The following is a 26,686-nucleotide window of genomic DNA, read 5'->3' on the forward strand; positions in this document are numbered from 1 at the left end:
ATGGTCCAATGTTATTTGGACCGACCATTGATGGTCTCAAATTCCTAATCCAATCCCAACCTGTCTAATGGTTTGGCTAGGCAAAATAGTAAACACTTACTATGCGTTTGGATAGAGCTTTTTGACCACTTCTGCTTCTGCGGGGAGTTAGCAAACGTTTAGATAGATTTTTACTCTTGTGTGGAGGGATTTTTGCTCTTACGAGGAGAGATTTGTTGTTCTTTGTTGAGAAACTCCAAGAATCTGCTCTTCTGCGAAGATGTTTTTTACTCCTGTGAGGAGAGATTGAACTTTTGCTCTTGCGTAGAGAGGTGTATCCACACAGGGCCTTAATGTCCAAGCCCATCCTTTGGGTGGTAGAACTTATTTACTAGCCGGGTGGGTTTCAAACATGTTTATTTACTTATAACATGGTCATACTCATTAGTATTTTAAAATTTTCTAATATGAAAATCAGGCCAGCTGGGTCACCTGATGGGCCCGGGCTAGGCCAAAGCCTGGTCCAATGCTGATATTTTTATTTTTTTTTGGGTAAGGGGCCCATAACAACCTTGACGTTAGGAAGGGGACGGGACTTTCCCTATCAGAATGACAGCAAATATTTTCAAATTTCTTGGACTATTAGACTTAATTTTATAGTTAGTAAAATAAGTTTCATTCCAGCGGAAGTACGCTATGTCAGCTATGGACCCACATTAAGATGGACTATGAAACAAAGGTTATCATCCTTACAACTCGTTATCCAACTCATTGAGTCAACACAGAAATTCATATGGGTTCACTGGGAAACATATTGAGTCGAGTTAGAGGCTTGGCTCATAAACATAATTATTTTACTTTATTTTATTTTGCATAAAACAAAAATTCAATAAAAATCTTATCCTCAAAGGATTTTAATTTTAGAATGTTGCTGGGGAAGACTTCCTTTTTCACTGTGTTGACGAGGAGGTGGGCACATAACCATAGATGCTTTTCCCTCGTATCTCAAGAAAACATATTTATGACCATCACATCAATACGCACAGTCTGAAATGCAGTGAAAAAACAAAGTCCCTCTAAGATTTCCCTTAATTTTAATATATATATATGACTTGACCAAGTCAACTTGCGAGTAGTTAAATTGACTGAAGTTAATGAACTCTCCACTTGAGTCAAGTTTTCGAGTTCGAAAATTTTGTTTTATTTCAATAATGAGTTACTATGGGTTTTCTCCCTTTTTGTTGAAAGGATCTTTTGGCTGATTCTTATGTCAATAATTCAATATTGACAATAGAGTTGACTCGACTCCGTTGAATTTTGGGCCGACCAAGACAACGTAGAAACCCATCTGAGTCGACTCCCAAGTTATGAAGCTGGCTCAACTCAATAGTCAAGTTTTATTGGGGTCCCCCTCTTCTTTTTGTTTTGTTGTAACTTGCAAGAATTCTGGGCTGATTCATATTCTTATGTAAATAATTCAAGATTTTTTACTCTATAAAGTATAACTCTCCTTTATTTAATTCCTACTCTAGCATCAAGTGGGAATGAAATAATACCATGTGATGGCCATCAACTCTTTATTAAATGATATAATTTTCTTTTATGAATTCAAGATCTTGAAATTTTTGTGTGCATGGATTGTCTCCCTCTTTTGGTGGACCATAGCCCCAAGAATGGCGTTGAAGGGATGATTTGCATCATTAGCTTTAATTGTTCAATTATGATGATCTGTAAAAGTAGTGCATTTTAGCTTTATACATCTGAAAACTTTGTTGAATTAGTTAGCCCCCCTTATACTTTTTTGAATTTGAATGACTCCTTTGATCATGGATAATTAAACACCTCCTGCCACCCCTGCCACAACATGAAAAAAAAAGAGTCGTGATTTTTTGACTCACCCCTCTGACATACTCTCTCGACATGGCATGTGACAGAATTGTAAATTTTCTTTCCTCGGGATGCTCAAGGAAGAAAACCTATGGTTCTATCACATATCACGTCGAGAGAGTAGAGGGGAAGTATGTTAGAGGCAGGAGACTCAAAAAATTATTATTAAAAAAAAAAAAAGAGTCGTGATTATAGGACTCGTCAGGTGGCATACTCAATCGACTCTCTAACGTGGACAAGTTTAGAAATCGTAGATCTATACGTCTTGGGATACATGATTGCACTTTCCCATAAAAAGGTTTATCCCAAGGCGTACAGATCTACGATTCCTAAACTTGTCCACATCAGGGTGTCAATTGAGTATACCACTTGACGAGTCATATTATCAAGACTCAAAAAAAATTGCTAAATTTCTTTTTTTTTTTTTTTAAAACTTAGTTATAGTTCCCTATTTATATATGGTACTTTAGATCATTGTTGCATTGTATATGGTTTTTGCTAATCATATTTAACATCTGTAGTTATATCGGGTTAGAGATATAAAACCTTATTCACCATTGGACGCTCTCTAAAGTTAAGTCACTTGTTAAGTTATGCATTAAATTGTAGTCAACCATAAGGGACCATTGGTGATGCTAACCCAAATGATTAATCATGTTAATGGCTTGATTTAAAGCCACACATATTCCTAATTTTAGAAGAATTCCTACATTCGACTTCTTCTCACATGTAAGAGGCTCAATTTACGCTCATTGATGTTGACTTTGGTCATTGATTATACATAATTCAACTACATGACGATCGATGGTAAAAGAAATTAACATGACCCGAACAAAAATAGTATGTTTTTTATTAATTCAAACATTTTTTTAATGATGGTGTTAAAATAATATTTAATATTATGGAAACCAAGTTTAATGTCAATGATTCATAATAAGTTATTTCTTTCTTATGAAAAAAAGTCATTTTCAAAGATTCTGTATTAAGGATAAAGAGGAAGAAAGAATGGTTTAGAATTCTTCTATACTTATCTGATAATTTTTTTTTTCTATTTTATATCTTGAATGGGTCAATTTAATGCTTTAAAAATATTGACAAAAGACTTAATTAAAGGGGATCCGTACTTTCAATCAAGAATTCATCACCATTAAAATTATGAGGTTTTGCATGTAGGGAAAGAATCCAACTCGATATTACTTAGAGAAGAAAGGCTGCTAACCAAATCAAGATTATATATAGATTAAACCTTTCTTTTTCTTGTAATTATAAAAAACCCTGATAACATAACATGTATTACGAAAAAGCCTTCCACACCCCTCCACTTCACTATATATTTTTGTTGGTGATATAGACACATCCCTCGTGAATATATAAGATATCCCAGTTTTTTTTAGACTGATAACGTGCCTCATTGACGTAAATACCCTCATTTTCAACCTCTAATAATAGAAAATCTTGACTTTTTTTTGAAAAAAATCTACCATTTTCAAGTTCTTCAATCTTTGGTGAACTATTTTAATCTATCCAATCCATTATTTCCACTTTTCAGCCCTATCCTAACATCTTGTAGGAAATCCTTGATTTCTTTTAGGAAGAATTACTTAAAGTACCTTGGTGGAGGAACTATTTTTTAAATAGTCTCTAAGTTTTGGAAGATCTCTTGATAGTCCATTTAGAAAAAAAATTCTTTTCTTAAGAATCCTTGGAGCTCATCTCCTACATTTCTCACAATGTAATGTCTTAACCGTTCTATTGCGTCGGAAAAGATTTAAGAAGGAAGAACAAGTCATATTAAAGGATTTTTTTCAAATATTTTGAAGATGCATGTTAAAAATTAGAATTTTTTTCCACTTTTTTTTTTTTAATTTTTTTGCTGATAATCAATTAAGAATGGATCTTTTGGTTTGAAATCATTTAAAAAAGTCGTAATCTCAAGTTTTTAGTGGGTCTTTTCATATATTTTAACTGAAAAAAATTCAAAAATTAAAAATGGGTTGGTTTTAGCAGTGTCGAGTTCACCACTTTTTAAATAAAAAAGCGTTGAATTCGATAATAAATAAAAAGTGGTGAACTTGACAGTAAAAATTGTGAACTCTACATTAAATAAAAAAACGTCAATTTCGACAATAAATAAAAAGTGGTGAACTCGACAACAAATTAAAAAAAAAAAAAAATGGTCAGTTTGCCAATAATGAGAGACCATTAAAAATTAAAAAAAGATTTACTAAATGTTCTACCAAAGCTACAACGCAGAACTTAGGAACTATTTAGAAATAATCCCTCAATCAAGGTCCTTTAAGTAATTTTTTTTAATATATTAAAAAAAAAATTATCTTATTTTGTTCTTTAGACTTGTGAGTTTAATTAGATAAGATCTTAAATCTATAGATAACTGGTTCTGTGAATAAAAATCAAGGGTTTTTGCTCAAAAGTGAAAGATTATGAAATTTAATAATTTATGTTATTTTTCATTAATATCCAAGAGAAGACCGGGATCAATGGGTCAAGGGGCATGTGATCATTTTGAAAGCACTAAAGGGTATCTCATGTATTTATCCAAAAGTTTTTCTTACTGAAAAAAAAAGGAGAAAAAAAAATCTCTAATTTCAACCTAAGGGGCATTTTAGACATTTCATTTATTTTTGTTCGTTTTCCGTTGGTGGGAAAATGGGGACGGTTGGCTGAAGTTTCACAGTTTCACTTTCATGACTGTGAACGACGACCGACCTTTTTTTTATTTATTTTTCTTCTTAGTCCCGTAAATAATTAAATATCTTCACGTGATCCCAAACAAGTTAAGAAAGGAGAATGACGCTATCGTCAGAGGAGACCGTTCTCCATAGGATCATAACCGTACGATTATTATTTAAAGAATGATACGTATCTCGAGAAATATGTACGGTTTTATCACGATAAATCACTCTTAAGTCTCTTATAGCGCGGTGAGGAGGAAGGAAGCAAAAGCGTACAGAGGGATTTATACCTTCTCTCAAGCTTTTTCTCTCTACAAAATCAAATCTCGAGAGACACTAGTACTCATATTCGCCCTCTTTTTCCATCTTTCCCCTAACAAAAGATCAGGTTTTCTGGATCGGTGATTCACGCTAGGTATCATTTTCTGCTTGTTTGTTCATCTCGATTTTTTATTTTTTATTATTAATTTCTATGTGTTTTTGGAGAAAAATTAGGGATTTGTTTCAAGATTATCTGATGTATTTTAGTTCAAATTTAATAGTGGATCTGGAAAAAATTATATCGTTTTTAGGTGTTTTTCGTTGTTATTTGGAGACAATTTGGGTTTTTGATTTATTTATCTGGTTTCTTATTTGCGTTGGTTCCAATTTTAGTAGAGAATGATGAATTGAGCTTCTTTTTTTATAGGTTCCAATTTCAGTAGATGACTGGAATTCAGCTAGTTTTTGAGATTTTTTTATTATTATTGATGTTTTGTGAGAGAATGTGACAATTTTTTTTTTTTTTGAGAAATATTACTCTGGAATTCAGCTTGTTTTTTTTTAGATTTTTTAGTTATTTATTAGTCTTTTGGGAGAAATTTGGAATTTTTTTGGTTCATGGGTATCCCAATTTCAGTAGATACCAGAAATTCAGCTTGTTTTTGTAGAGATTTTTTTCTTTTTTCAATTGAGTATTAGTTTTTTGGGAGAAAATTTGGCATTTTTTGTTGAGAAAAATTAGGCTTTTTATACTCTCTTATTTCTTCCTGTTGATCCTAGGTTCGATAGGGATTGAAGATTTGAGATTCCAACTTGAAGAGTTTTTAGAGAAAAGGAAACAGGGCCTTTTGGGGTTTTTGATCCCTTGTTTTAATAGGAAGTCAGGAATTCAGCTTTTTTGGTTTTTTTTTTTTATTGATTATTCACTGCTTTTTTTGGAGAAAAAATTGGAGCTTTTATTACTATTTATGGAGTAAAAAGCTTCTGTAGTATTATCCTTTTATTTATTTTCCTTCTTGGAGGAGGATTGTTTTGGATGATTTATGTTCTATTTCTCAGTTGGATTAAACGCTAAACTGACGTTGCTGTCTTTGATTCGAGACAATTAGGAATTTGATGGAGGACAAACAATTGGATTTTAATGCGCCGCTTCTATCCGTCCGGCGATTCTCATCTACTACCACTTCTTCAGATAGACAGGACAGTAAGAGGAATGATAATTCTCGAAGAAGGATAAACTCTCTTCCCCCATACAAATCAGAGTTGAAATCTGGCCCTGTGAGAAACCCGGGTGCAGTTCCGTTTTTATGGGAACAAATCCCTGGAAGACCCAAGGACAAGGATGGGTCTCAATTTCAACCTTTTGAAGGGCCTCCAATCACTCCGAGGCTTCCACCCGGGAGGATTGTAGAAGTTAAACAATTGCCGTCAAACAAAGAATCTGAAGGCACAATTGTAATCAGGCCTCAGAATGATAATGTCCTTCTTACCCATAAAAGAATTTCTCCATTTGATGATAATGTAGTTAAATTGGAGAGCTCCAAAGAGGACAGGAAAGAAAAAGAGGTTTCGGATTCAGATTTGGAGGACGACAACGATGATGCCTTTACAGATGCACTGGATACACTATCTCGAACAGAATCATTCTTCTTTAATTGTAGTCTAACTGGATTGAGCGGATTGGATGGTCCGGATGTTAGGCCATCTGGAATTTTCTCAAAAGATCAGCAGACTAGGGATTTCATGATGGGCCGTTTCTTGCCTGCAGCCAAGGCTATGGCTTCAGAGACACCTCAGTATGCTCCAAGGAAGCAACCGGTGACACGTGAACAACCGAGACAAGTGAAGAAGATGGTCAATGGGGATCAAAGATCTCCACACTATCAACATAGGCCTAATAATGTACCACAATATGTCCAAGATACGGGGGAAGAGGAAAGCGAAGATGAAGATGATGACTATGGTGATACTGGAAATTTATCAGCAAAAGCTTGTGGTTTATTTCCTCGGTTTTGTCTACGGAATTCTCTTTGCCTTCTTAACCCCGTGCCGGGAATGAAAGTCAGAAACCATGCCCCGTTGACATCTGTCCGAAAAGTTAGCACACAAGACAAAACTGCGTCTTCTGGATCTCACAGTGAATTTGAATATGAGGTAACTCTAGAATTCCTTACAATGTTCTTATCTTATCTTTGTGGTTTTTTACACTTATATTTGTACAGAACAATTGGGACCCCGTATATAAACACAAGCTAATGAGTGGCCTTCAACCGCTTGAGGATGATAGTAAGCTGACAAGTGAATCGAACCAGTTAACATATTGGAGTGATTCTCAAACACCTGATGATTCATCTCCCTACAGGCGTTCGGGGGGTAGTGGAATATCACCTTACAGGAATGATGCGCCTCAGTCACCCTTTCATGAAGGAATGGGTTTCCTTGGGATTCCTAAAGAATCTAAGAGTTTCAAGACCAACAGTCGAGACCCATATAAGAACAGTGATAACAACTTCCATGAAATATTATCTCGTCACAATGGTAAACAAAGGTCGGGCTCCCCAAGCCCTACAGTTGAGAAAACTTTGTATGTTGATTATGTACAAAATCGGGGGATGGAAGAGACTCCTGTTGCAGTATCTTGTCTTCAAGATACTATTTTGAAGGACAGCGGCATATTGCAACCCAAAATCTCAGAGGTTTTTGGTGCCAATTTACAGTCTTCGTGTGATAGATCAAATCTTGGAGAACACATAAATAACACGGACGGCTTCGGAAAAGATGATGGTCTTGGTCAGGAATCTAGGGCCTTGACGTGTTTAACAATGCCCATTAGTGGAGATCTTGAGTTTGACAAACTAGAACTTGTAAAAGTAGATGAGGAAGGAAATTCTAACGTGAGCTCTCCACTGGCTCCACTTCCCCCACCTTTACCAAAATCACCTTCTGACTCATGGCTTTGGCGTACCTTGCCTTCAATTTCCTCGAAGAATGGTGCCCAATTGCATCCTAGAAAACAGGTTTCCAAGTCAACCTCTATGAATCCAAAGTGGGAAACCATTGTCAAAACTCAAAACTTTTAAAATGTGGTAAGCTCATCACTATTCATTTTCTATTGTTAATTTCCTGGTAAGTTAACTATTTAACTTATATCAATACGCTTTGTTATTTTGCCAGGGAACTAGTATGAAACTTAGAAAAGCAAACGTAGTCTTGGGCTCATTCACCTGCTTTGCTGGTCTTACAAGTGGAGGTTTCAATAAGTTCAAAGGTAATAAAATTCTCCCCGCTTTTTTTTTATTTTGCCCAAGTTTTCCTTTTTAATCTTTCTGTTATAACTTATAACAGGTAAATGAAATTCAGCATTCCCATTTCTTTTTGAAATTAAAGCACACAAGTTAATAACTGTTTATTCTCTTCTCTGAAATCTCTGTGGACTGATGAGTTCTCACATTTGTCCAGCTTTTTATATTCTTGTACAAGTCACCAAATTGTTGAAATTCTAGTTTGTTTGGTGCTTTTGTTACATCGTTTGTGATTATATTGTAAATGAATCAGCAGCAACCATTTGTGTAATAAAAGAGTATGCTTCTGCCATGATAATATTATACATAATTCGTCTTTCATGCTTTAATCAAATAAGATGTCCCTTTGCTTCTCCTGACCTTCAAAGCATTGCAGAAACTTTAGTGGTGTTAGCATAGACAGGTCATTAGATTAACCAATGTGTACTATTCCTGAAGTTCAGATGGGTAGCTTCTGCAGTGTGAAAGAGTACTAATCTCATAATCACCATTATAGTATCCAAGTTCAGATTTGGCAGGGATCTGTTTGGTTAATTTGGATAAGAGTCGCGCTGGAGTGACCTCAAGCTGGAACCCCATATCGCACTTCTTGACGTGAAAGTGGATAGGAACCATAGATGCTTTTTCACTCATATCTCGATGAAAAGCATCTATGGTTCCCATACACTTTCACGTCAAGAAGTGCGATATGAGGTTCCAGCCTGAGGTCACTTCAGCATTTTTCTGTGGATAAATCTGATAAAATTTTGGGGAAAAAAGAAAACCAGGACAATTTTGGAAGGAGGGATAGGCCATCACTGATTTTTTTTGTTTTTTATTTAAATTGGAGATAAAATTAAAATATCCTTGATTTTTCAAAAAAATTAATGGTAACTAGGATAAATAATCGTTGATTATTAAAAAAAAATTGATATATATATGGGTCCCGTTCAGCAACAAACATTTTGGCAAAACATTTTTCAAAACATGGGTTAGAGGTTTTGGAATGGGCTGATTTTTGGTGAGGATGATCTCTACAGTGAGATCATCCTCATAAAAAATCAGCCCATTCCATACCTTCTAGCCCCAGTTTACAAGTTGAAAAATCGTGGACCGTCCATTTTTTGTAAATAACTTTTGATGGGGTTAGAAGTTTTGGAATGGGCTGATTTTTGGTGAGGATGATCTCCTCACCAAAAATCAGCCCATTCCAAAATCTCTAACCCATGTTTTGAAAAATGTTTTGCCACATCCTCACCAAAAATCAGCCCATTCCAAAACTTCTAACCCATGTTTTGAAAAATGTTTTGCCAAAATGTTTGTTGCTGAACATTTCCCTATATATATATATATATATATATTTTATCTCATCTGATTAATCATGGATTTTTTTGGTTGATCACCTTTTTGGTCTTTTTTTTCCACTTTTTCGATAAAATTTGGTGAATTTTAACAGAGCTCAACATAAACAACAAATTTCTGTTTTTCCTGAACAACTTGTTTACCCAGCCAATGCCCACTTTCTTGAAGAAAAACTTAGCTCTTTCTAACTGTAAATTCATGGAAACTTCCAACTATTGCAGCAACAGTTGAATAGAAGCTTCAATTCATAATAAAGACTCAACGAAACTTGTTAATCAATCACACCAAACTGTTTCTACATATATCTCCTTTTTTCTCTAATCTTTTTTGAATATTGATCCCAAAGCATTCTCCCTTCAAGAGTTGTATTTATCCGAGAGCTCGTCCAACCTTTGTAATAACGATTGGCCAAGTTAATCAAGCCCAACGAGTGTCCTTGAAGTTTAGCAAAAGTGTGAGGCCACCCTATAAAACATGATCCTTGAGAGAGGTAGATAGATAGCATGATCCCGACATCCTTGGGCGAGAAGCAAGACTCAAGCATTGCTAAAGCTACCCCCGGGTTACCAAAGTCTCCGACTTAATGAAAAAGTCGTAATTAGATCGTGAATTTTTTTCTTCATCGATTTAATCACATTGTAATTGTGACTTCTTAATAAAACGATTTTTATGACCTTCACGACTAAATCACAAAATTTATGATTAAATCACGAACTTGGTGATACATGATTATTCCCAGAATTGAGCTTAGGAACAAACGGAGGTGGGACTCTATAACCTATCATACATATTGTAAAGATGGTGCCAGTCTCAAGGTCCCAACCTTGTCATTCTCTGATTTCAACAATTATTAAGGTCAGTTATTTTATTTTGCTTAATTGTTAGAATAGAGAGACATATATTTGAAATCACATACACTTATTTCACTACATATATAAATAAATACTGCGAAAAATAGTAGAAGATACATTAAGATATATCTGTTGCTGACACTTTCTCTTCAAAATAAAAAAATCCTAATAATTCAAAAAAGAAAAAAGAAAAAAAGTGACTGTTTATGCTATTTAGTACATGTTGCACATCCAAGGAAACTGTTTGACACTATGATGTGAGTCAACGCATCAAAATTTAATATTTTTTAACAAAACTAATATTTATTCTTCTTTCCGAGTTTCTGTTGGCAATTCCAAAGTCTTTGGGGACGTTATTATTGCAGACATTATAAAAATAAGTGTAATCACATATGAATGTAAGCATATTGACAACATATTTCAAGATTCATAATGAAGTATAATTAAAATGAGGAGACTTGTCGAGGATCTCTCACTCAAGAAAATAACCTTTTGATATGATTAATATACACAGCTTTTATTGCCACGCCAACTTTACCAAGAGCACTCCAAGAAGTGTGTTTGACTCCTTAACCTTATGTGAATTGGCGTGTTCTTGGTAAAAGTTGGTGTGGCAATAGAATCTCTCTTAATTATATTCATAACGAATTTTAGTAAATAAAATATACTAATAATGAAATGGTATATCTATCATCTATCCTAGAGATATACCATTTCTCAAGCACTGTTTTAAAAATGACACCCCGAGTAATCTAGTTACCGGTTAATGAACAAAGGTTTTGTCAATCCTTGTATTATGACATTTCCCAAGCACAGTATTAAGAATCATTCAAAGACCGAATGAACTACGTATAATTTGTGAATCCTCATGTGTTTGTGTGTGTGTGTGAAATGATTTTAAACAGAGTTAATGATTCATATTGTCCAAGACATCATGACTTGTATCCATGGGGGGGACAAAACAAGATGGAATACCAGGTTTTAGAATAATGCCTCCAAACACACGCATTTCAGTCACCTTGCTTTACACATGCCAAGGAATATCAAAGAAGTTAGAACTTGTAGTTGAAAGACAATCCAAAATGAATTTCAAGAACATCAAAGAAAGTCGAGAGACTAGCCAACACAACAAACCCAGAACTGGACTACAGATGAAGTGAATCATTTCCATTTCTAGGTCCTTTCAAGTCAATTACTAGTATTTTCGCCGTTTCATTAGCAATCTTCAGTTGACTGTTATGGGTTCTGGGTTGGCCTCAACTTCCCTGGATCGTTCATTGCTTGGTTTCCATAAGAACCGGACAAGTTGCCTAGCAGCAACTTCGGGTGCAGAATCAGATACAAAGAAAAAAAGAAAAAGATACATGATAGAAAGAAAAAACTGCTCAACATGGAACTTGGATAGCATAGAAAATCTGAGATAAAAGTAGTATAATTCAACAATGAAAGCCGATATGTGGTCATAAACTTTATCATAAGGATTGTACCCAAGAGAAAAATAAACACTCGCTAGATAAATATGCTAATGGTACTATACAATTTTACGCTAGTGTCAGTGTCATGCACTTCTACCAAAATTATATGGGCTTATATGCGGTACTTGGGTAAGAAGGAAATCCAGATACCATGAGCTGTCTCCCCAAGTGGATCACAACTCCACTTAGTAATGCTTTCTCCAACATAGCTCTAGCTATAAATGTCTGTAATTCAAAATACAAGGACTGGGTTAGACAAACGATTTTACAGCAGATGTTCAACAATTAAAAGAAACAATCCATTAAGCACCACCACAGCCAAAGGATTTCGTATAAGCATGTTCATGAGCTCATGTAGATTTGTAGTATTTTTAGTTTAATCTTCCCCGACCATGTGAGTAGAAAGGAGCAAAAGAACATGGAATCTGTGTACTTTTTGTATCCCCTTGGTGGAAAACTAAATGGTATTCTGGTCAAAGTATGAAAATGTATAGGAAGTTTTGGATTGTCTTGACTAAGTATTGAGGTATTAAATGTATGAGCCACATTATGGAACTATAGTAAAGAGTGATTGAACAACATTTCAGACAAAAAAAAAAACTTATAAAAAGACCAATTTGGATTTATGACCGGGTAAATCAACCATCAAAGCAATCTGTTTATAGTGTAGAGATGATGAACTTTTATATGATTTTTATTTACTTAGAGAAAGCATATGGCAAAGTACCAAAGAGAGTTAATTTGATAGGTATTGGGGAAAACAGGACTCCCCAAATGAATGCATTAACATAATTAAGGACATTTATAAGGAATATCCAGTAAATGGATAGTTGACAAATGAATTCTCAGTTACAATCTATATGGTAAAACACAACAGTAGACCCCCACTATCTTTATCCCCCATGTAAATAGGGGTTGGGATTTAATTTCCTTACGAATTCGATGACAACTTTTGACTTTATTGCCTTTCCTCTTCTCTTCCTTTCCAAGAAGGGCCCTTCCAACTATATTCTCTTTCTTTCTCTACCATCCTTTCCCAGAATACCCTCCAACTTTATTATCTTTCCTTTACTAACCCTTATTCATTAATACCCCTTCAACTTTATTAGATTTCCTTTTCTACCACTTAACCTCAAAGAGGATGCTCGTGTCGTAGGTAGGTGTGTCAGTGGACAGCCGAAATTTGAATCCGAATTCGAATTTGAATTCAAAAAATCGGATATTATCCGAAATTTTCGGATATCGGATTCGAATTCGGATGTTATTTGAACATTCAAATGAGTTTTGGATACGAATTCGGATGTTACAATCCGATTTGATAATATCCGATCCAATTTAAATATGTGTGTTACGTATTCATGTTACACAACTAAATTTAAAAATGTTTATCTTCTCTCTCAAGTCTCAACAAAAACGCAAGAAACAGCGTGGGTTTCGTCGTTTTGACTGTGCGAGCTCCATAGCCACCCTCTGTTCCGGCTGACGAGCATCAAGGTAGGTACTCTCTCTCTCTCTCTCTCTCTCTCTCTCTCTCTCTCTCACACACACACACACACAGTAAAACCCTTTTTTTTTCCCCTTTAAAATCCGTCGACTTCAACCTCAATCAAAATAATCTTGATTTAGTTTTTGAAAATCAATTTCTTCAAGTTGATGTAAAAAAATTTATTCGAATTTTTCATCATTTTTTTTCAAAAATTAAAGTTTATTTGCTTTTAAGACCATTTTTTTTTCAAAAAATCAAAGTTTATTTGATATTAAGACTGAAATAAGTTGAAGATTTTGAAAAAAATAGGAAAATCGATTTGGATTTTACAGATTGAAGATGAGGGTATAGATGAATCTAATTTGTGTAGGGTTTTTATTGAATCAGATATTATCGGATATCCGATATATTTTTCGAATTCGAATCTTGGTTAGTGATATCTGATTGAATTCGAATTAGGATATCAATATTTTTTCGGATTCGAATTCGGATATAGCACTATCTGATTGGATATCTATCCGTTGACAGCCCTAATCGTAGGCACAGGGGCAAGGCAAACTATAGTTGATCTACATCAAGGATCAATTTTGAGAGAGTCCATATTTGATTACTCTAATTATAGATGAAGAAGCTCCTGATCTTCAAGAGCACGTACCTTGGTTAATAGATAGAAATAATAAGAGAATCAACAAAAAACTAGAATTATGGAGAGAAATGTTAGTCCAAGCAAGGGCCGATTTACAATGGGGGCACTTGCCCCCACAAGAATTTTTGAAGTCCAAGGGTTTAAGAGCTATTGCAATGAATAACAGTGATGGATAAAAAATTCCGCTGCTATCCCCCCCCCAAAAAAAAAAAATCACTCTTATTTGCCCTCCACAAAATAAATTTCACTCTTAGTTGCCCCTACGTGAGCAAAATTCTGACTCCACTCTTGACTCCAAGGACTTTAGGATAGATAAAACCAAGATCGAGTATGCGAAGTATAAGTTTAACATTGACACCCAGAATGCTTAGTTAAAATTGATGGTCTAGAAATACCTTGAAATGACTAATTTTGTTATCTAAGTCTATTATACATGAAGATGGAGAGATTGAGGAAGATGTTTTCCATAGAATCAGAGCCGGATAGATAAAGTGCAGGTGCTCTTTTGGAGTACTATTTGACAAGTGTATACTAATCCAAACTAGAAGAAAAAATTTATAAGACAACAGTAAGACCAAACATGCCTTATGAAGCTGAATGTTGGGCAGCCAAAAAAGAATTATGCTAATAAATTAAGCATCGTAAAGATGAGAATGTTGAAATGGACAAGTGGAAAGACCAGGAAGATAAAATCAAGAAACAAACGCATTCAAAAAATATTGTAGCTCCAACAAGCAATAAACTAAGAGAATGTCGGGTGAAATGGTTTGGGCATGTTCAACGAAGGTGATTACAGTCCCAGTTAAAATGAATATTTAATTTGAAGCCCCAAAAAGCACGACAGGAAGACCAAAAAGAACTTGGATGGAGGTGGTGAATGCAAATATGAACTCTCTCAATAATCAAAAACTTGATTTTCAACAGAGTGGAATGGAGGGGTATGATTCATACTACAAATAAAACTTGAATATAAACGTTGAATCCCAATCCATGCAAATCCAAAAAACTCAATATGTATGTGGTGATGATAATAAAACTCCCCAATAATTTATGAGGATGGATATAGTCACACAAGTGCTTCTTGTCACAAACTTAATAAATTTTCCTTTTTTGCATTCTTAATAACATTAAACCGAACATTAACATTGATAAATTCCCTTTTTTGAATTTCTACTACAAATCTTGTCGATAGAACATGTGGGAGCAATAAATTACACTTAATCTGGGCCAGACGCATGGCAAATTGATATATGAATTAGAATTAAGATGAGATGCCCAATCCATGGAATCCAAGCTTTACATCATCCCGCTTCCCATACATGGACAATGGATACTTCCCCCTATCGCTTGGATATTGCAAGATAACTCTGCCACTTAGGATGTGTGGGACCTATCCAAGGTAGAAGGACCTTGGATGAGAGCATTCAAAAAGATTGTGCCTCTATTACCATTGTCTGATCCAAGGGTCAAGATCTCAAATAGGACTGATCTCAGGATCTAGACCTTGCATTGGTCTTTGACATGTTTGATAGTTAGGACATCATAGAGATAGAGTATGAGGTCTAACCTCACATAAATTGGACTCCAAACAAAAGTGAGGGGCCTCAAGTAACACCTCTTCAAAAACCTGGACCCTAACTAGGCCCAGGCTCAATCCCAAGTCACAAATAGATAACTTTGACATGGGGTTTTCATCTTCATCTGCCCCATAGAAGAACACTAAGGAAATTTGTGCCCCACAGAAGATTTCATCAACCAATGTCCTTTAGGCGCCAACAACAACACACCCAAGGACATTAGGCTCAACCTGTGGTCAATGTTCATAAAGTAATCTCAACCATAAAGATCTGAAGCAGGTCCATGTGGTGCCATCAAATCGACTCAAATACTCACCCATAAACAAAGCTTTCGTATAGATGGTGTCTAACATCCAAAGAGGAAAAATCATCTTACGAGCAACGATGAGGGAGATACAAATACAAGTGTCAATACATTGACATGGCACCCCTAAATGTCATTTAATATAGCTGGGAATCGTTCTTGGTTAATTTATAATGACTCCTTTAGATCTGATCAAAGGCCAGTAGGTATTCCCTTGATTGAGGTCGAAGAGTAGATGTGGGTGGTGGTCAAGTACTTGCTATTGCACAACTTGCCACAAACATAACAGTATGGAAAGTCAGATTGATCAACTAACACGATGATGAAGAATGGAAAGACACTTTAACAGAAAAAAAAAATGTTAAGACTTGACTCCTACATCGACAAGGAATTGCAAGTGTACGTCCGCAGGAAATCCAAATATGATAAATCTCTCTCTCAATGGCAAAGCTCAAGAAGCAAGTCAAATTTGCCCCATAATATGAGCTTGAGGGTAAACCATCTCATGTAGTATAAAAAGGGAAGGCATACCTTCATCCGATCACTGAACATACTGACAATGGCTCAACTGTTCTTGGTTAGGATAGTTGAAGATGTAGAGTTGGATGAGTCACATCACATGCTACACCAAGGCCATATATTTTTTTGGCCACCCATGCGGGGGTTGATGTCCGCGCGCGCGCGGGGGGGGGGGGGGGGGGGGGGTGTTGTGTGTGGAAGGGATGGTGATTGATAACAATGAAGATTCCAAATTTGAAACAGAGATGAAAACATCATTTGCAAAGAATGGTACTAAGCCTTTTGAAGGTAATGATAGTGGCAATAGCAGTAATTGGGGCCATCAATGGACCAGGCCTCAAAATCCTACCCCGAACTATGCCAAGCCAAATAAAAACTATGGCAAAAATGAAATTTAGAAACACTTAACAAATAGTCAGTGAATAGTTCTAGGTCCGGTATAATCCTGCAGTGCTACTTCCCCATATTAAATTAAGGGATGCTAAAGGAAATTAGAGCTTCCAACCAGCCTAGGGTATTGATCTAGTAACAAAGGGAAGCTCCTTAGACCTAATCAAGTGTCTCAAGGATGGTCAAGGTCCAAAGATGTAATCAATGTATATATATATATATATCAATCCTGGATATCTTGGACAGCAAGGTACATTTTGTGGTCTCTAAGGAGAAATTTCAGTAGTATTTGAAATTAATGTTAAACAAATAAGGTTTATGGGATGATGTCGGGGTAGGTATTGAAAGGTTTAGGAGGGCTAGACAAGGATTTTGGTAATGATTCAATTTCCTATTACTGAAATCAATTTCAGTAAAGGATAGGGTTGGAATTTTGGTTTCACAAAGTTCCATTGCTTTTTTTTTTTTTAATTTTTGGGACAAAAGAGGGTTCAACCAGGGTTTTGGGACAACTACTACAAATATTAGAGTTTTATGCAAAAATCCAATGATTGGATCTAGGGTTTGGTGGGTGGGGGAAGGGGGGGGGGGGGGGGGGGGGGGGGGGGGGGGGGGGGGGATGAATCCAAGGGTTGCAACTAGGATTGGTTCGGCCAGTGTTTGTGGGCAAATCTGATGGGTTTAAGCCAATGAAAACAAAAAAAGAAGAATATATGGGAAGACACCTACCTGTGTAGAAAGAGGTGGAACATGGTACCTTGGTCTCACACCATGATCCAAATTTGTAGAAAAACTAACAAATCTCTTTCCTCTATTCATAAATCCATCATTAGAGAAAATTTACAGCAAAGAAACATTTTATAATAACTCAAATCCTGATCTAACTAAAATAGCATAAAAGGACCAAAACACTCCCTATTGGCCCAAAAACATGTTTAAATAATAAAAAGAAGTGGCCCAGTTAATTAAAGTGATGGTCCATCAGATAATATAATAAAAAACAAAAATAAAACCCACTAAGCATAAACAAAAAATTAATATTGATAAAATACCAAACAAAAAAAAACACTCCACTAAATACCAAACTAACTAGACCAGACACTAATGCAACCAAAAATCATCCATCCAAAGTGCTCTAATGCTCTCCCTCCTCTGATAAACCTTGTATGACTCCACGAAGTCCTCATTACAAAGGGTATTTCTTGTCTCATTCCAAAACTTTATGAATTATACATTCTCTTTATGAAAATGTGTACATAGAATGTATTATTATTTCTTTATTTTTTATCAATAAAGATGAAAAATGAATTAACAAGAGGAAGTAATACAACAAGAAAGAAAGAAAAAAAAAGAGGCTGAGAAGACCTACCTAAGAGAACAACACAAATTACTAAACCCAAACAGAATGACAAAGGACTAGAAGCTCCTCCTCCTTCGTAGAATCATATCCCATCCAAATATGACATCTCCAAATAACAAATCTTCACACTTCTTAAAGGACTTCAACCATAATAAAATAATAGATTTAGTACTTAAAATGATTTGGAAAAAATTTCCTCCTTACCATCAAATATCCTGTTAAGGTTCCAAATAACCTGGCCCCCAAAAGGAAAATGCAAAGATGGACCAACTGCAAAACTAGTCCATAGAAATTGAACTTGATTGAAACTTCAGAATATGATTACATTACACCTATTGGGTTTATATAGACTTAGAATGGTCCACCAATACAGAAATACAAGCAACTCAATCTAATCTAATTTATATAATTACTGCTAAACCAAATCTTAAAATATATGATGAGATTCACCATAGCAATGATACAACGCATCCTCATGCACATTATTATAGTATACATTTATCTTTGATGCCCCTTCTTAATACTCTAATATTTCCTATTCACGGACCTTTGAGGGAATGTGCAATTAGTTACGTGGAACATCAATCCTAGATTTCATAAAGTAAACTATTGATCGATAGCAGAAAACGTCTAATTTTGCTTAGGTCGACACCTACATATCAAGTCCATCACTATCACATCCTGCTCATTTTTGAGTCTACCGGAACCAATGACCAACAATAGATCAGGTCCGTCATGATCTAACCCAAGAGGAAGGAGAGGGGATTTGTAGAGATCAGGAGGAAGGTAGAGATTTTTTTTTTTATTGGAAGAAAACAAATAACTAAGCTATAAGAGAAAAGAGATGGGGTTGATTACAGTGACAATGATGTGAAAAGTGATGAATGGATAATGGTGTACGGTGTCAAATAAAATAAAACACTAGAGAAGAAAAAACAAAGGAAAGATTTTGGTCTGGTGATGGTGGTGACGTTGCCGCCAAAGAGTAGTGTACCAAGATCGTGCTCTCAATAAATCTTAAGCTTTGATACAATGTAGAAATTGAACTTTTAGGAAAGTTTAAGATGTGATTACATTAGCAGAGTTTATACACAAAGTCCACCACTATGAAAATACAATCAACTTAATCTAATTGATCCCGATTGATGCTAATAAATATCTTAATGTGATGAGATACATCGCAATAATGATACAGTACATCCCATGCACATTTTTACAGTGCATACATGTCTCTAATATTCCTTCTTAATACTCTAATATTTTCTGTCAAGGTTGATAAGCGAAAAAAGGTAATAATCCAAGCTACGTGAAAAAGATGTAAGGAAATATTTTCAGCCTTTCCTAGCAACTGAGCAATGAAGGAAAAGATGATTAATCAACTCACCCTATGACTCGCATATATAACATTAATAAAAAATAATAAATCTACAATTAAACATTCGACGATTGATGGTCAGAACTCTGTCAAGGGCAACACATCAACAAAAGAAAGCCACCTTAGACAGGATTTTATATCCCCAATTATCAAGGATGGAAATCTGGAAGAATGATGGGCATGAAACTCCTATTTGTTCACAAAAGCATGGATAAAAATAAGACAGAGAATTGATCTCCAAGGCTCGCAGTCCAAATCACTATCCTCAACTTGTGGAGATGATGGACTCACTAACGATGGCTAAATGGTTCAGAAGCAAGATCAACCTCCCAATCATTAAGGGTATGTTTGTTACAGTTTTTTTTTTTTTTTTTTTTTTTCTGGCGACTTTTTGGGCTTTGAGCCAAAAAGGGCAGAAAAGCACGTTTGATGGTAATGGCTTCTGCTTCAACAGCTTTTGCAGGAAGCCCAAAACTGTGTTTTTGAGAAGCCTTGTTGGGGCTGCTTTTGCATGAGAGCCACTATGAGAAGCCAACACCGAAAATGTATGGGGGTGAAATGATGATTCCACCCTATTCTTTTTAACTCATGGATCAAACAACAGAATCAATTCGACCTCTCTCTACTACTTTTTCGTCAGCTTCTGTAACAAACAAGATTCTCCTGGGCGTAGCTTCTCAGACTCTGAGCTTCTACTTCTCCTAGACACAGAATCATGAAGCAGAAGCTGGAATCTATAACAAACAGACCCTAAGATTCTTTCTAAAACAAAAGTACCAAGACCAAGACTCACATGTCTTCACCTAAAATATAAGATGGTTTTTAAATTAAGAAAGCATAGATACGCATGGTTTAAAGTTTCGTACTGTTTCAAAATGTTTCATTCAAGACATTTTGTAACTGGTACGAAATGGAACATTGACCCCAAAACATTGAACGTTTCAAATTGTTTTAGAATTTTTTATGGTTTTAGAATGTTTTGGTTGAGACAAACTTGGTTTCTCTCCCGACCTCAACATGGCCTCAAGACAGGATCTAAACCTTATATATAGAATCCAGAATTTAAATTTAAACAAGGACAAACCATAACACCAATGATCCCAAAATAAGATTCTACAACCCCTTCCCCCTTTAAAAAGAACATGTCCAGAAAACTCAACACTCCAAATGTCATACTTTTATCTTATAAAAGAATTGCATATAGTTCCAAAAAAAATGGTGTAATTTATCTTTTGCTTTTCTTGTTTGCTTATCATGGGTATCGCCACCCTTCGGGTGAGACTAATCACACAGTCACACACACCGTAATGTATCTAAGATGCATATCTTTTTTTAATATGTATCATAAGACCGAGACTTTGATCCTTAGGTAACAATGATGGTAATAATAATGAAGGTAACATCAATAAAGTCAGAAGATGATTGGTTCTGAGCGTGACTAGCATAAGAAACTCCCAATGCACACTCTGCTCTAGGCATGTCGAATTTCCTCTCCAACCAATGCAACACCCCTTGATGGGATAATGTAACATCCTTTTCATTAGTTTGTGGAACGATGGTTATCCTCCCCAATGAAATTGAGATCCCATCTCTTAAGATTTCCCTTGAGGAGCAGCTGCCCAAGGAATAACTACATAGAGAATGTCTAAACAAACAACATGACTTGTTAGATACAATGGCTTCAAGCAGTCTACCATAGGCAGGTATATGAGTATGTCAACAAAGGATCATACATAATGTCTAGCCTACCACAAACTTCTAGATGTGAAGCAGCTATGAGCAACCTACCATGCCTGAGCATATCAGCAAAAGATTTACTAGAAGCAGGGATCAGTCTTTGAAGTAGATATAATTTTGAATAAGATTTTCTCCCCTGCTGCATTTGGGAATTATGGGTCGAACAGGTAAACTCGGTAAGGACCATGTGTCTTCACCAAGATTACCATAGTGCTGCGGGGGTCAGTTCAGTTTAATTTGGATAAATCTAGGAAAGTTTCAAAAAAAGAGGGGGGGGGGTGAATTTTGAGGACTATAAAAATGATGTTTTGGGGTTTGTTCTCCATCTCTTACGTTAGTTGCAGTTAGTAGGAGCAGCTTCTTTTTCATAGGGCAGCAATATGTTAGAAATTGTCATGCATGAAGATTTTGGTACAATGTGGCCCAAAAATACAGAGCCATGAACCATGTATCATGGAGAAAGGAAGACATCACATCGATTTTTATTTATTTTTAAATAAGTAAAGATAATTTTATTAAGAAAAGGGGGGGGGGGGGGGGTATTGAGATGACCAACCCAAAGCAAGGAAAGAATACAACAAGGAAAAAAGCAATGCTGAACAAAGGCGACCAACCCTCAAGCAGACAACCTACCCCTCCTCAAGATTACAAATCCTATCCTATCTTACAAGAAAATCTTCAAAGAAAATACCCTTGAATTCCTTAAGGGGCTTGCACCAAAGAACAACACCACCAAAGATGAGACAATAAAATCCTGAAAAGCCGTCTCCTTTCCTTCGAACACACGCCATTCCTTTCCTTCCAAACACACAAACATATGACAAAAGGCACCAAACCCCATAACGTGCACTTCAACTTAGACGATGTGCAACCCCAAGACAACCAAATCTGAAAAAGATCCTTGACCAAAGAAGGGGTACAGCCCTCTACCCCAAATAATGACAAGAAATGCAACCAGACTTGACAAGCAAAGCTACAATGTAAAAGCAAATGATCCATCGATTCCCCATTCTCCTTGCACACGGCACAAAAGTTGGGTGAGATGAAGCACCTCTTAATGAGCTTCCATAGTCAATATTTTACCCAGGGCCTCAGACCAAACAAAAAAGGAAACCTTTGACATCACACAAGTTACAAGACACTCACATAAGAAAATAATAAAAATTGCACAAAATCAAAGATCATTCGTTTTTGTTTTCCTTTTTGGTTTGGATTTTCTTCAAAAAATCACATCAATTATGACCTATAAATCCAAGATTCAAAACCTCATCTTTTAACACCCCAAAAAGAAAGAAATATTTTGTTTTCCAAAAGTATTACTTAATTACAAAAATTTAATCGCATCCTAACCACTATATGAAAGACCTAACCCATCTAATGAAATTTCTGCTCCATTTAATTCACCAGAAAAAAAATAATAATAAATCCCAACACATTGTTCCACAGGTAAGTGTCAAACAAGAAAATAGTATGAAAACCTGCTCTTAAAAAACTCAAAAAAGAAACGAACAATGTCTCCATTGCCAATATACCCAACATACATTTTCTTTCTAGAGTAGTTAACATACCCACAAATGCCAAAGCTGAACCATTTAGACAACCACCTAGATATTAAAGAAAAATACCCAATATAGAATCTCTACAATGAAACCATCAGGTGTGTATTGTAGTTACGGGCAGTCCAATAGGTACTCAAATCCCCCCAAATCAACAACTTAAAGTGATTTTATTAACCACTAATAAGTATTTTACACACTACTTTGCCAATTAACCCAGCCTATGAGCTCCCACTAGAGTAATCAATAAACCCACAAATGCCACAGCTGAACAATTTAGGCAAGAACCTAGATATTAAAGAAAAATATCCAAAATATAGAATATCTAAGATGGAAAAAATCAGGCGTGTTTTGGGATTATGGGGAGTCCAATAGGTACCCCATCTCCTCCCCACTACCTTTCTTCTCTACACATGCACCAAGAGGATGGTCAAAAAGTGAGCAAGCAAAAAAGTTTATTTGCAACAGTACTAAATAAGAAAGAAAAACACTTTCCTTACAAACTTAGTAAGATTTTAACTCTTACTAAGGATCCTTGAGCTCAAATGAATTACCACATTGGAAATCCAACACCAGAGACCTCTAGATTTCATGGAAAAATTCGGATCCAAAAAAACAAAATTCAAAAAACAACCCTTTGATGAAAAATAACTTTTTCTTTGAATTTTTTTTCGAAGTTCATAGAATTTTGTCCTCTACAACCCTGTGGCATCAGATCATGTTTTCGGATGCCACAAGGTGAGCTCAACCATCCTCGGTAAGAGTTGAAATCTTACTAAGTTAGTGACGGACTGACGCTAGTCGGACTCCATAAGAAATACAGCCTTCAAAGAAACAAAGCAAATGATGTCCATAATTTACACTACTTTTATTCACTAAATTAATGCAAAAACACAATCCTCCAAAATCAGAAATATTTGCAAGCTCATCTTAAAAACAACTAAAGAACTATGAAACAGAGCAAAAAAGGTTAGAAATTCTCACCAGCTGCCGAACCAGTTCTCTTCGCCCGCTTAATTTTTTCGACCTCAACCTGCCAATCCATAAAAAGCTGCATTCTTTGAAACTCCAAACTCTTCATCATTTCCATTCTCTGCTTCTCCAATTCAACCATCTGCCTCTGTTTCACTCCTTCAACCCTCTCATAAATCTCCCCAATTTTCATTATCGCCTTCGCCAATTCCCGAACCCCATCCTTCTCCCGACTCTCTGTACTCGATCTCGAGGATTCAGAATCCGCTGCAGCTGCGGCGGCAACCACCGAATAGTTCCTCTGAAAGGAGATATCCTCGACCGGTCGTTTCTCCCTCACAGATCGAGGGGCAACGGGCACTGCTGATGCTTGTGGAAGCAATGTTGGGGTTTTTCGATAGGGCAAAGGAAGGGCGAGAAGTGGAGATTGCTTCTTCAATGGAACAGATGATCCAATTAGGGCATCGAGACGAGAATAAAAGGGCCAATTACTGATTAGGGTTCCACCCGAAGCCAAAACCCTAGCTTTCTCCACTTTATATTTCTTCTTCAAAGTATCGATCCGATTCTTACACTGAACATCTGTCCTACGTGCCTTCTTAACGGCACCGTGACGGGCGTTAACGGCGTCTGCAACTTCTTGCCAGTGTTTCTGACGGAGGTTACCGCGATTGAGCTCTAGATGACGCTGACCCCAGGCCTCGACGAGAGTGAAACTAGCTTCCTCGCTCCAGCAGTCTTCACGGATGGGTAACGGATTATGTGATGGACGTTGTGACGGCGTCATTGTTGGGGTTTCCCTTCCGTCCATCTTCGTTATCGTCTTCGTTCGTTTCTGCTGTTGTTAGGGTTTTCTAAAGTAACGGCGATGAGACGGTAGTCGATAAGCGGGTGAGTTACATGTGCGGGTACGGCCAGGTCGCCGGGGGAGAGCGTGTGGGCCAACGTATGCGCCGGCTCCGATCGAATCGGCTCGGCTCGGATACCCTTCATGTCCTAAAAAGTTAAAATTAAAACGAGTTTTTGTTCCGTTAGAGACTGGAAGGAAAGAAAACCAATAGAGGGTTCCGATTAGTCTCTGTAAATAGAGGCTGTGTGGGGTCCTGTAATCCGAAATGTCGAAAATGTCCTTCCAATGAAATGATACTTTGTACTAAAGCTTGATCGTTAGTGAAGGGCATTTTAGGGAAATAGCAGAACCAGTCCCTCATTTTCTCTGTCTGACGAAGACATAACAAACGGTGAGGTTTGCAGCTCACTGGTGTCAAATGACAGAGATAACCTTGTCATAAAAAGTTATATCTTGTAATTTTATAAATTTGAGGAGGGTATTTATGTAAAGTAACAGGATTAGACCTGCAACATGTTTGGCTGTCAGTGTCAATTGGACCGCTGATTTGGTCAGTTGTGAACCGGAAGTCTTTGAGATTCTCTTCCTAAGGACCGTTTTCAAACATCTAATAATTTCGTTTGTGCCATTCTCAAGAAAAAAATATTTTTTAAAAGATAAATTACACTTTGACCCCTATAGTTTGGCATAATTCCATTTTGACTACCTAATGTTTTGATAATTGCACATTCCTCCCCTTTCAGTAGGGGTGCACATTGGATTGGATAAATCTGATAACCGAATCAATCCGAAGCCTTTTGGATTGGATTGGTTTGAATTGAGCATGGTTTGGTTCGGGTACGGATTGTATATACAAAAATTCGATTGATTTGGTTCAGTTCCGGATTAGATGTATAATAGAACCGAACCAATCCGAGAACCGAACTAATCCGAAGTATCTATTATATATATATATATATATATATATATGTTTATTTATTTAAAATTAAAATCTTTTCTTAGTTTCATTCTTCTATTATCTATTTTTCTCTTCTTTAACTTCATCTCCTCTATTTTTTTCTAACAAAAACTCAAAAAAAATGTACACAAATCTTTCTCTCAACTCTCAAATGGATTAATTCATTTATAGAAAAAAAAAATCAAAAAGTTTGATTCCTTATTTTTTTACGAAAACCTTTATGTCGTGTTTGTTAGATGAAATATACTAGACAAACTTAGACTTGGATTCGTTATTCTACCATTTATAAATTAGTTTCCTCACTAATCCATCAAAAATACCAATTTTAAAATTGCAATTTTTTTTTAGTCTCATTGAGCTTCCTCTAATTTTCAATTTATATAGATTTCAGTTAAAATTTAATCATAAAATCATTTTCATTTGAAAAATAGACATTATTTATGATTTGATCCAAAGAGTTCCTCTTTTGAAAGAAAAAATATTAGTTTTTCTATTTTGAAAGTATGAGAACCGAGAACCGATCCGAACCAAGGTTGGTTTGGATTGATTCAATTCTATAGGATAATTGGATTGGTTCGGTTTCAAATTTGTAGAACCGATCATGTTTGGTTCGGTTCCAATTTTACAGAAATCTGAACTAATCCGAACCATGTGCACCCCCACCTTTCAGTCCTTCACTAATAGTGTTGGAATTCAGATGTTATTTTACTATTTTACCCTCTTATTTTATATTATCTTTTATTAAAATTATAAATTTTAAAATAATAATTAAAATGCCCCATCTAAACATTCAGTGAACCCATTTTTTCACAAACATATTTTTGTTTATAAAAAAACTTGCATTTTAAAAAGGGTAAAATGGTCTTTATAAAAGGAATTTAACTGTTTGGTCGACATCAACTTACCTTCTTAGATAACTATATGAAAGTAAGTGCAGTTATCACAATGTTAGGGGGGTCAAAGTGTAATTTACCATTTTTACGAAAAATTGAATATTTTAGATGCCCTCCCATTTTTAAAATTAACGACATACCCCTTGATTTTTACTTCTACAAGAGACTAATAAAAAATGACATAAATATCGTCAATCTCTAACCAAAAGCCCTTGATTTTCCTTCATAGCTCATCTTCTTCCAAATCTTTAACATGTAGAACATTTTTTTATTT

At 35.8% G+C, this 26,686-nt stretch overlaps 2 protein-coding genes across 5 annotated transcripts; one reads left to right on the forward strand and one right to left on the reverse strand.

Moving 5' to 3' along the window:
• Positions 1–4,794: 4,794 nt before the first annotated feature.
• On the forward strand, positions 4,795–8,441 carry LOC147411143 (arginine N-methyltransferase, putative (DUF688)). Of its 3 annotated transcripts, XR_015179101.1 has the most exons (5): positions 4,795–4,974; positions 5,930–6,974; positions 7,043–7,906; positions 7,995–8,088; positions 8,166–8,441. XR_015179101.1 is itself a non-coding variant. In XM_086445040.1 (4 exons), exons 2-3 carry the CDS (start codon positions 5,937–5,939, stop codon positions 7,898–7,900), a joined length of 1,896 nt encoding a protein of 631 aa, XP_086301166.1. In that variant the 5' UTR covers positions 4,795–4,974; positions 5,922–5,936; the 3' UTR covers positions 7,901–7,906; positions 7,995–8,441. The 3 variants fall into 3 exon arrangements, 2 of the variants coding, with proteins under 2 accessions (XP_086301166.1, XP_086301153.1); XM_086445040.1 differs by having other exon boundaries at positions 5,922–6,974; positions 7,995–8,441; XM_086445027.1 differs by having other exon boundaries at positions 7,995–8,441.
• Positions 8,442–11,684: 3,243 nt separating this feature from the next.
• On the reverse strand, positions 11,685–24,834 carry LOC147411144 (trihelix transcription factor ENAP2-like). 2 transcript variants are annotated; one of them, XM_086445060.1, is made up of 2 exons: positions 23,736–24,834; positions 11,685–12,014 (listed from the first exon to the last, which is right to left on the reverse strand). In XM_086445060.1, the coding sequence occupies exons 1-2, from the start codon at positions 24,520–24,522 to the stop codon at positions 12,001–12,003; spliced, it is 801 nt and encodes a 266-aa protein (XP_086301186.1). In that variant the 5' UTR covers positions 24,523–24,834; the 3' UTR covers positions 11,685–12,000. The 2 variants fall into 2 exon arrangements, with proteins under 2 accessions (XP_086301186.1, XP_086301178.1); XM_086445052.1 differs by having other exon boundaries at positions 23,724–24,833.
• Between the last annotated feature and the right edge of the window lie 1,852 nt (positions 24,835–26,686).

This window comes from Akebia trifoliata, chromosome 1 (assembly GCF_017979445.1).
Source record: "Akebia trifoliata isolate Shusen 1 chromosome 1, ASM1797944v1, whole genome shotgun sequence".
In the NCBI taxonomy this organism is placed as follows: Eukaryota; Viridiplantae; Streptophyta; class Magnoliopsida; order Ranunculales; family Lardizabalaceae; genus Akebia; species Akebia trifoliata.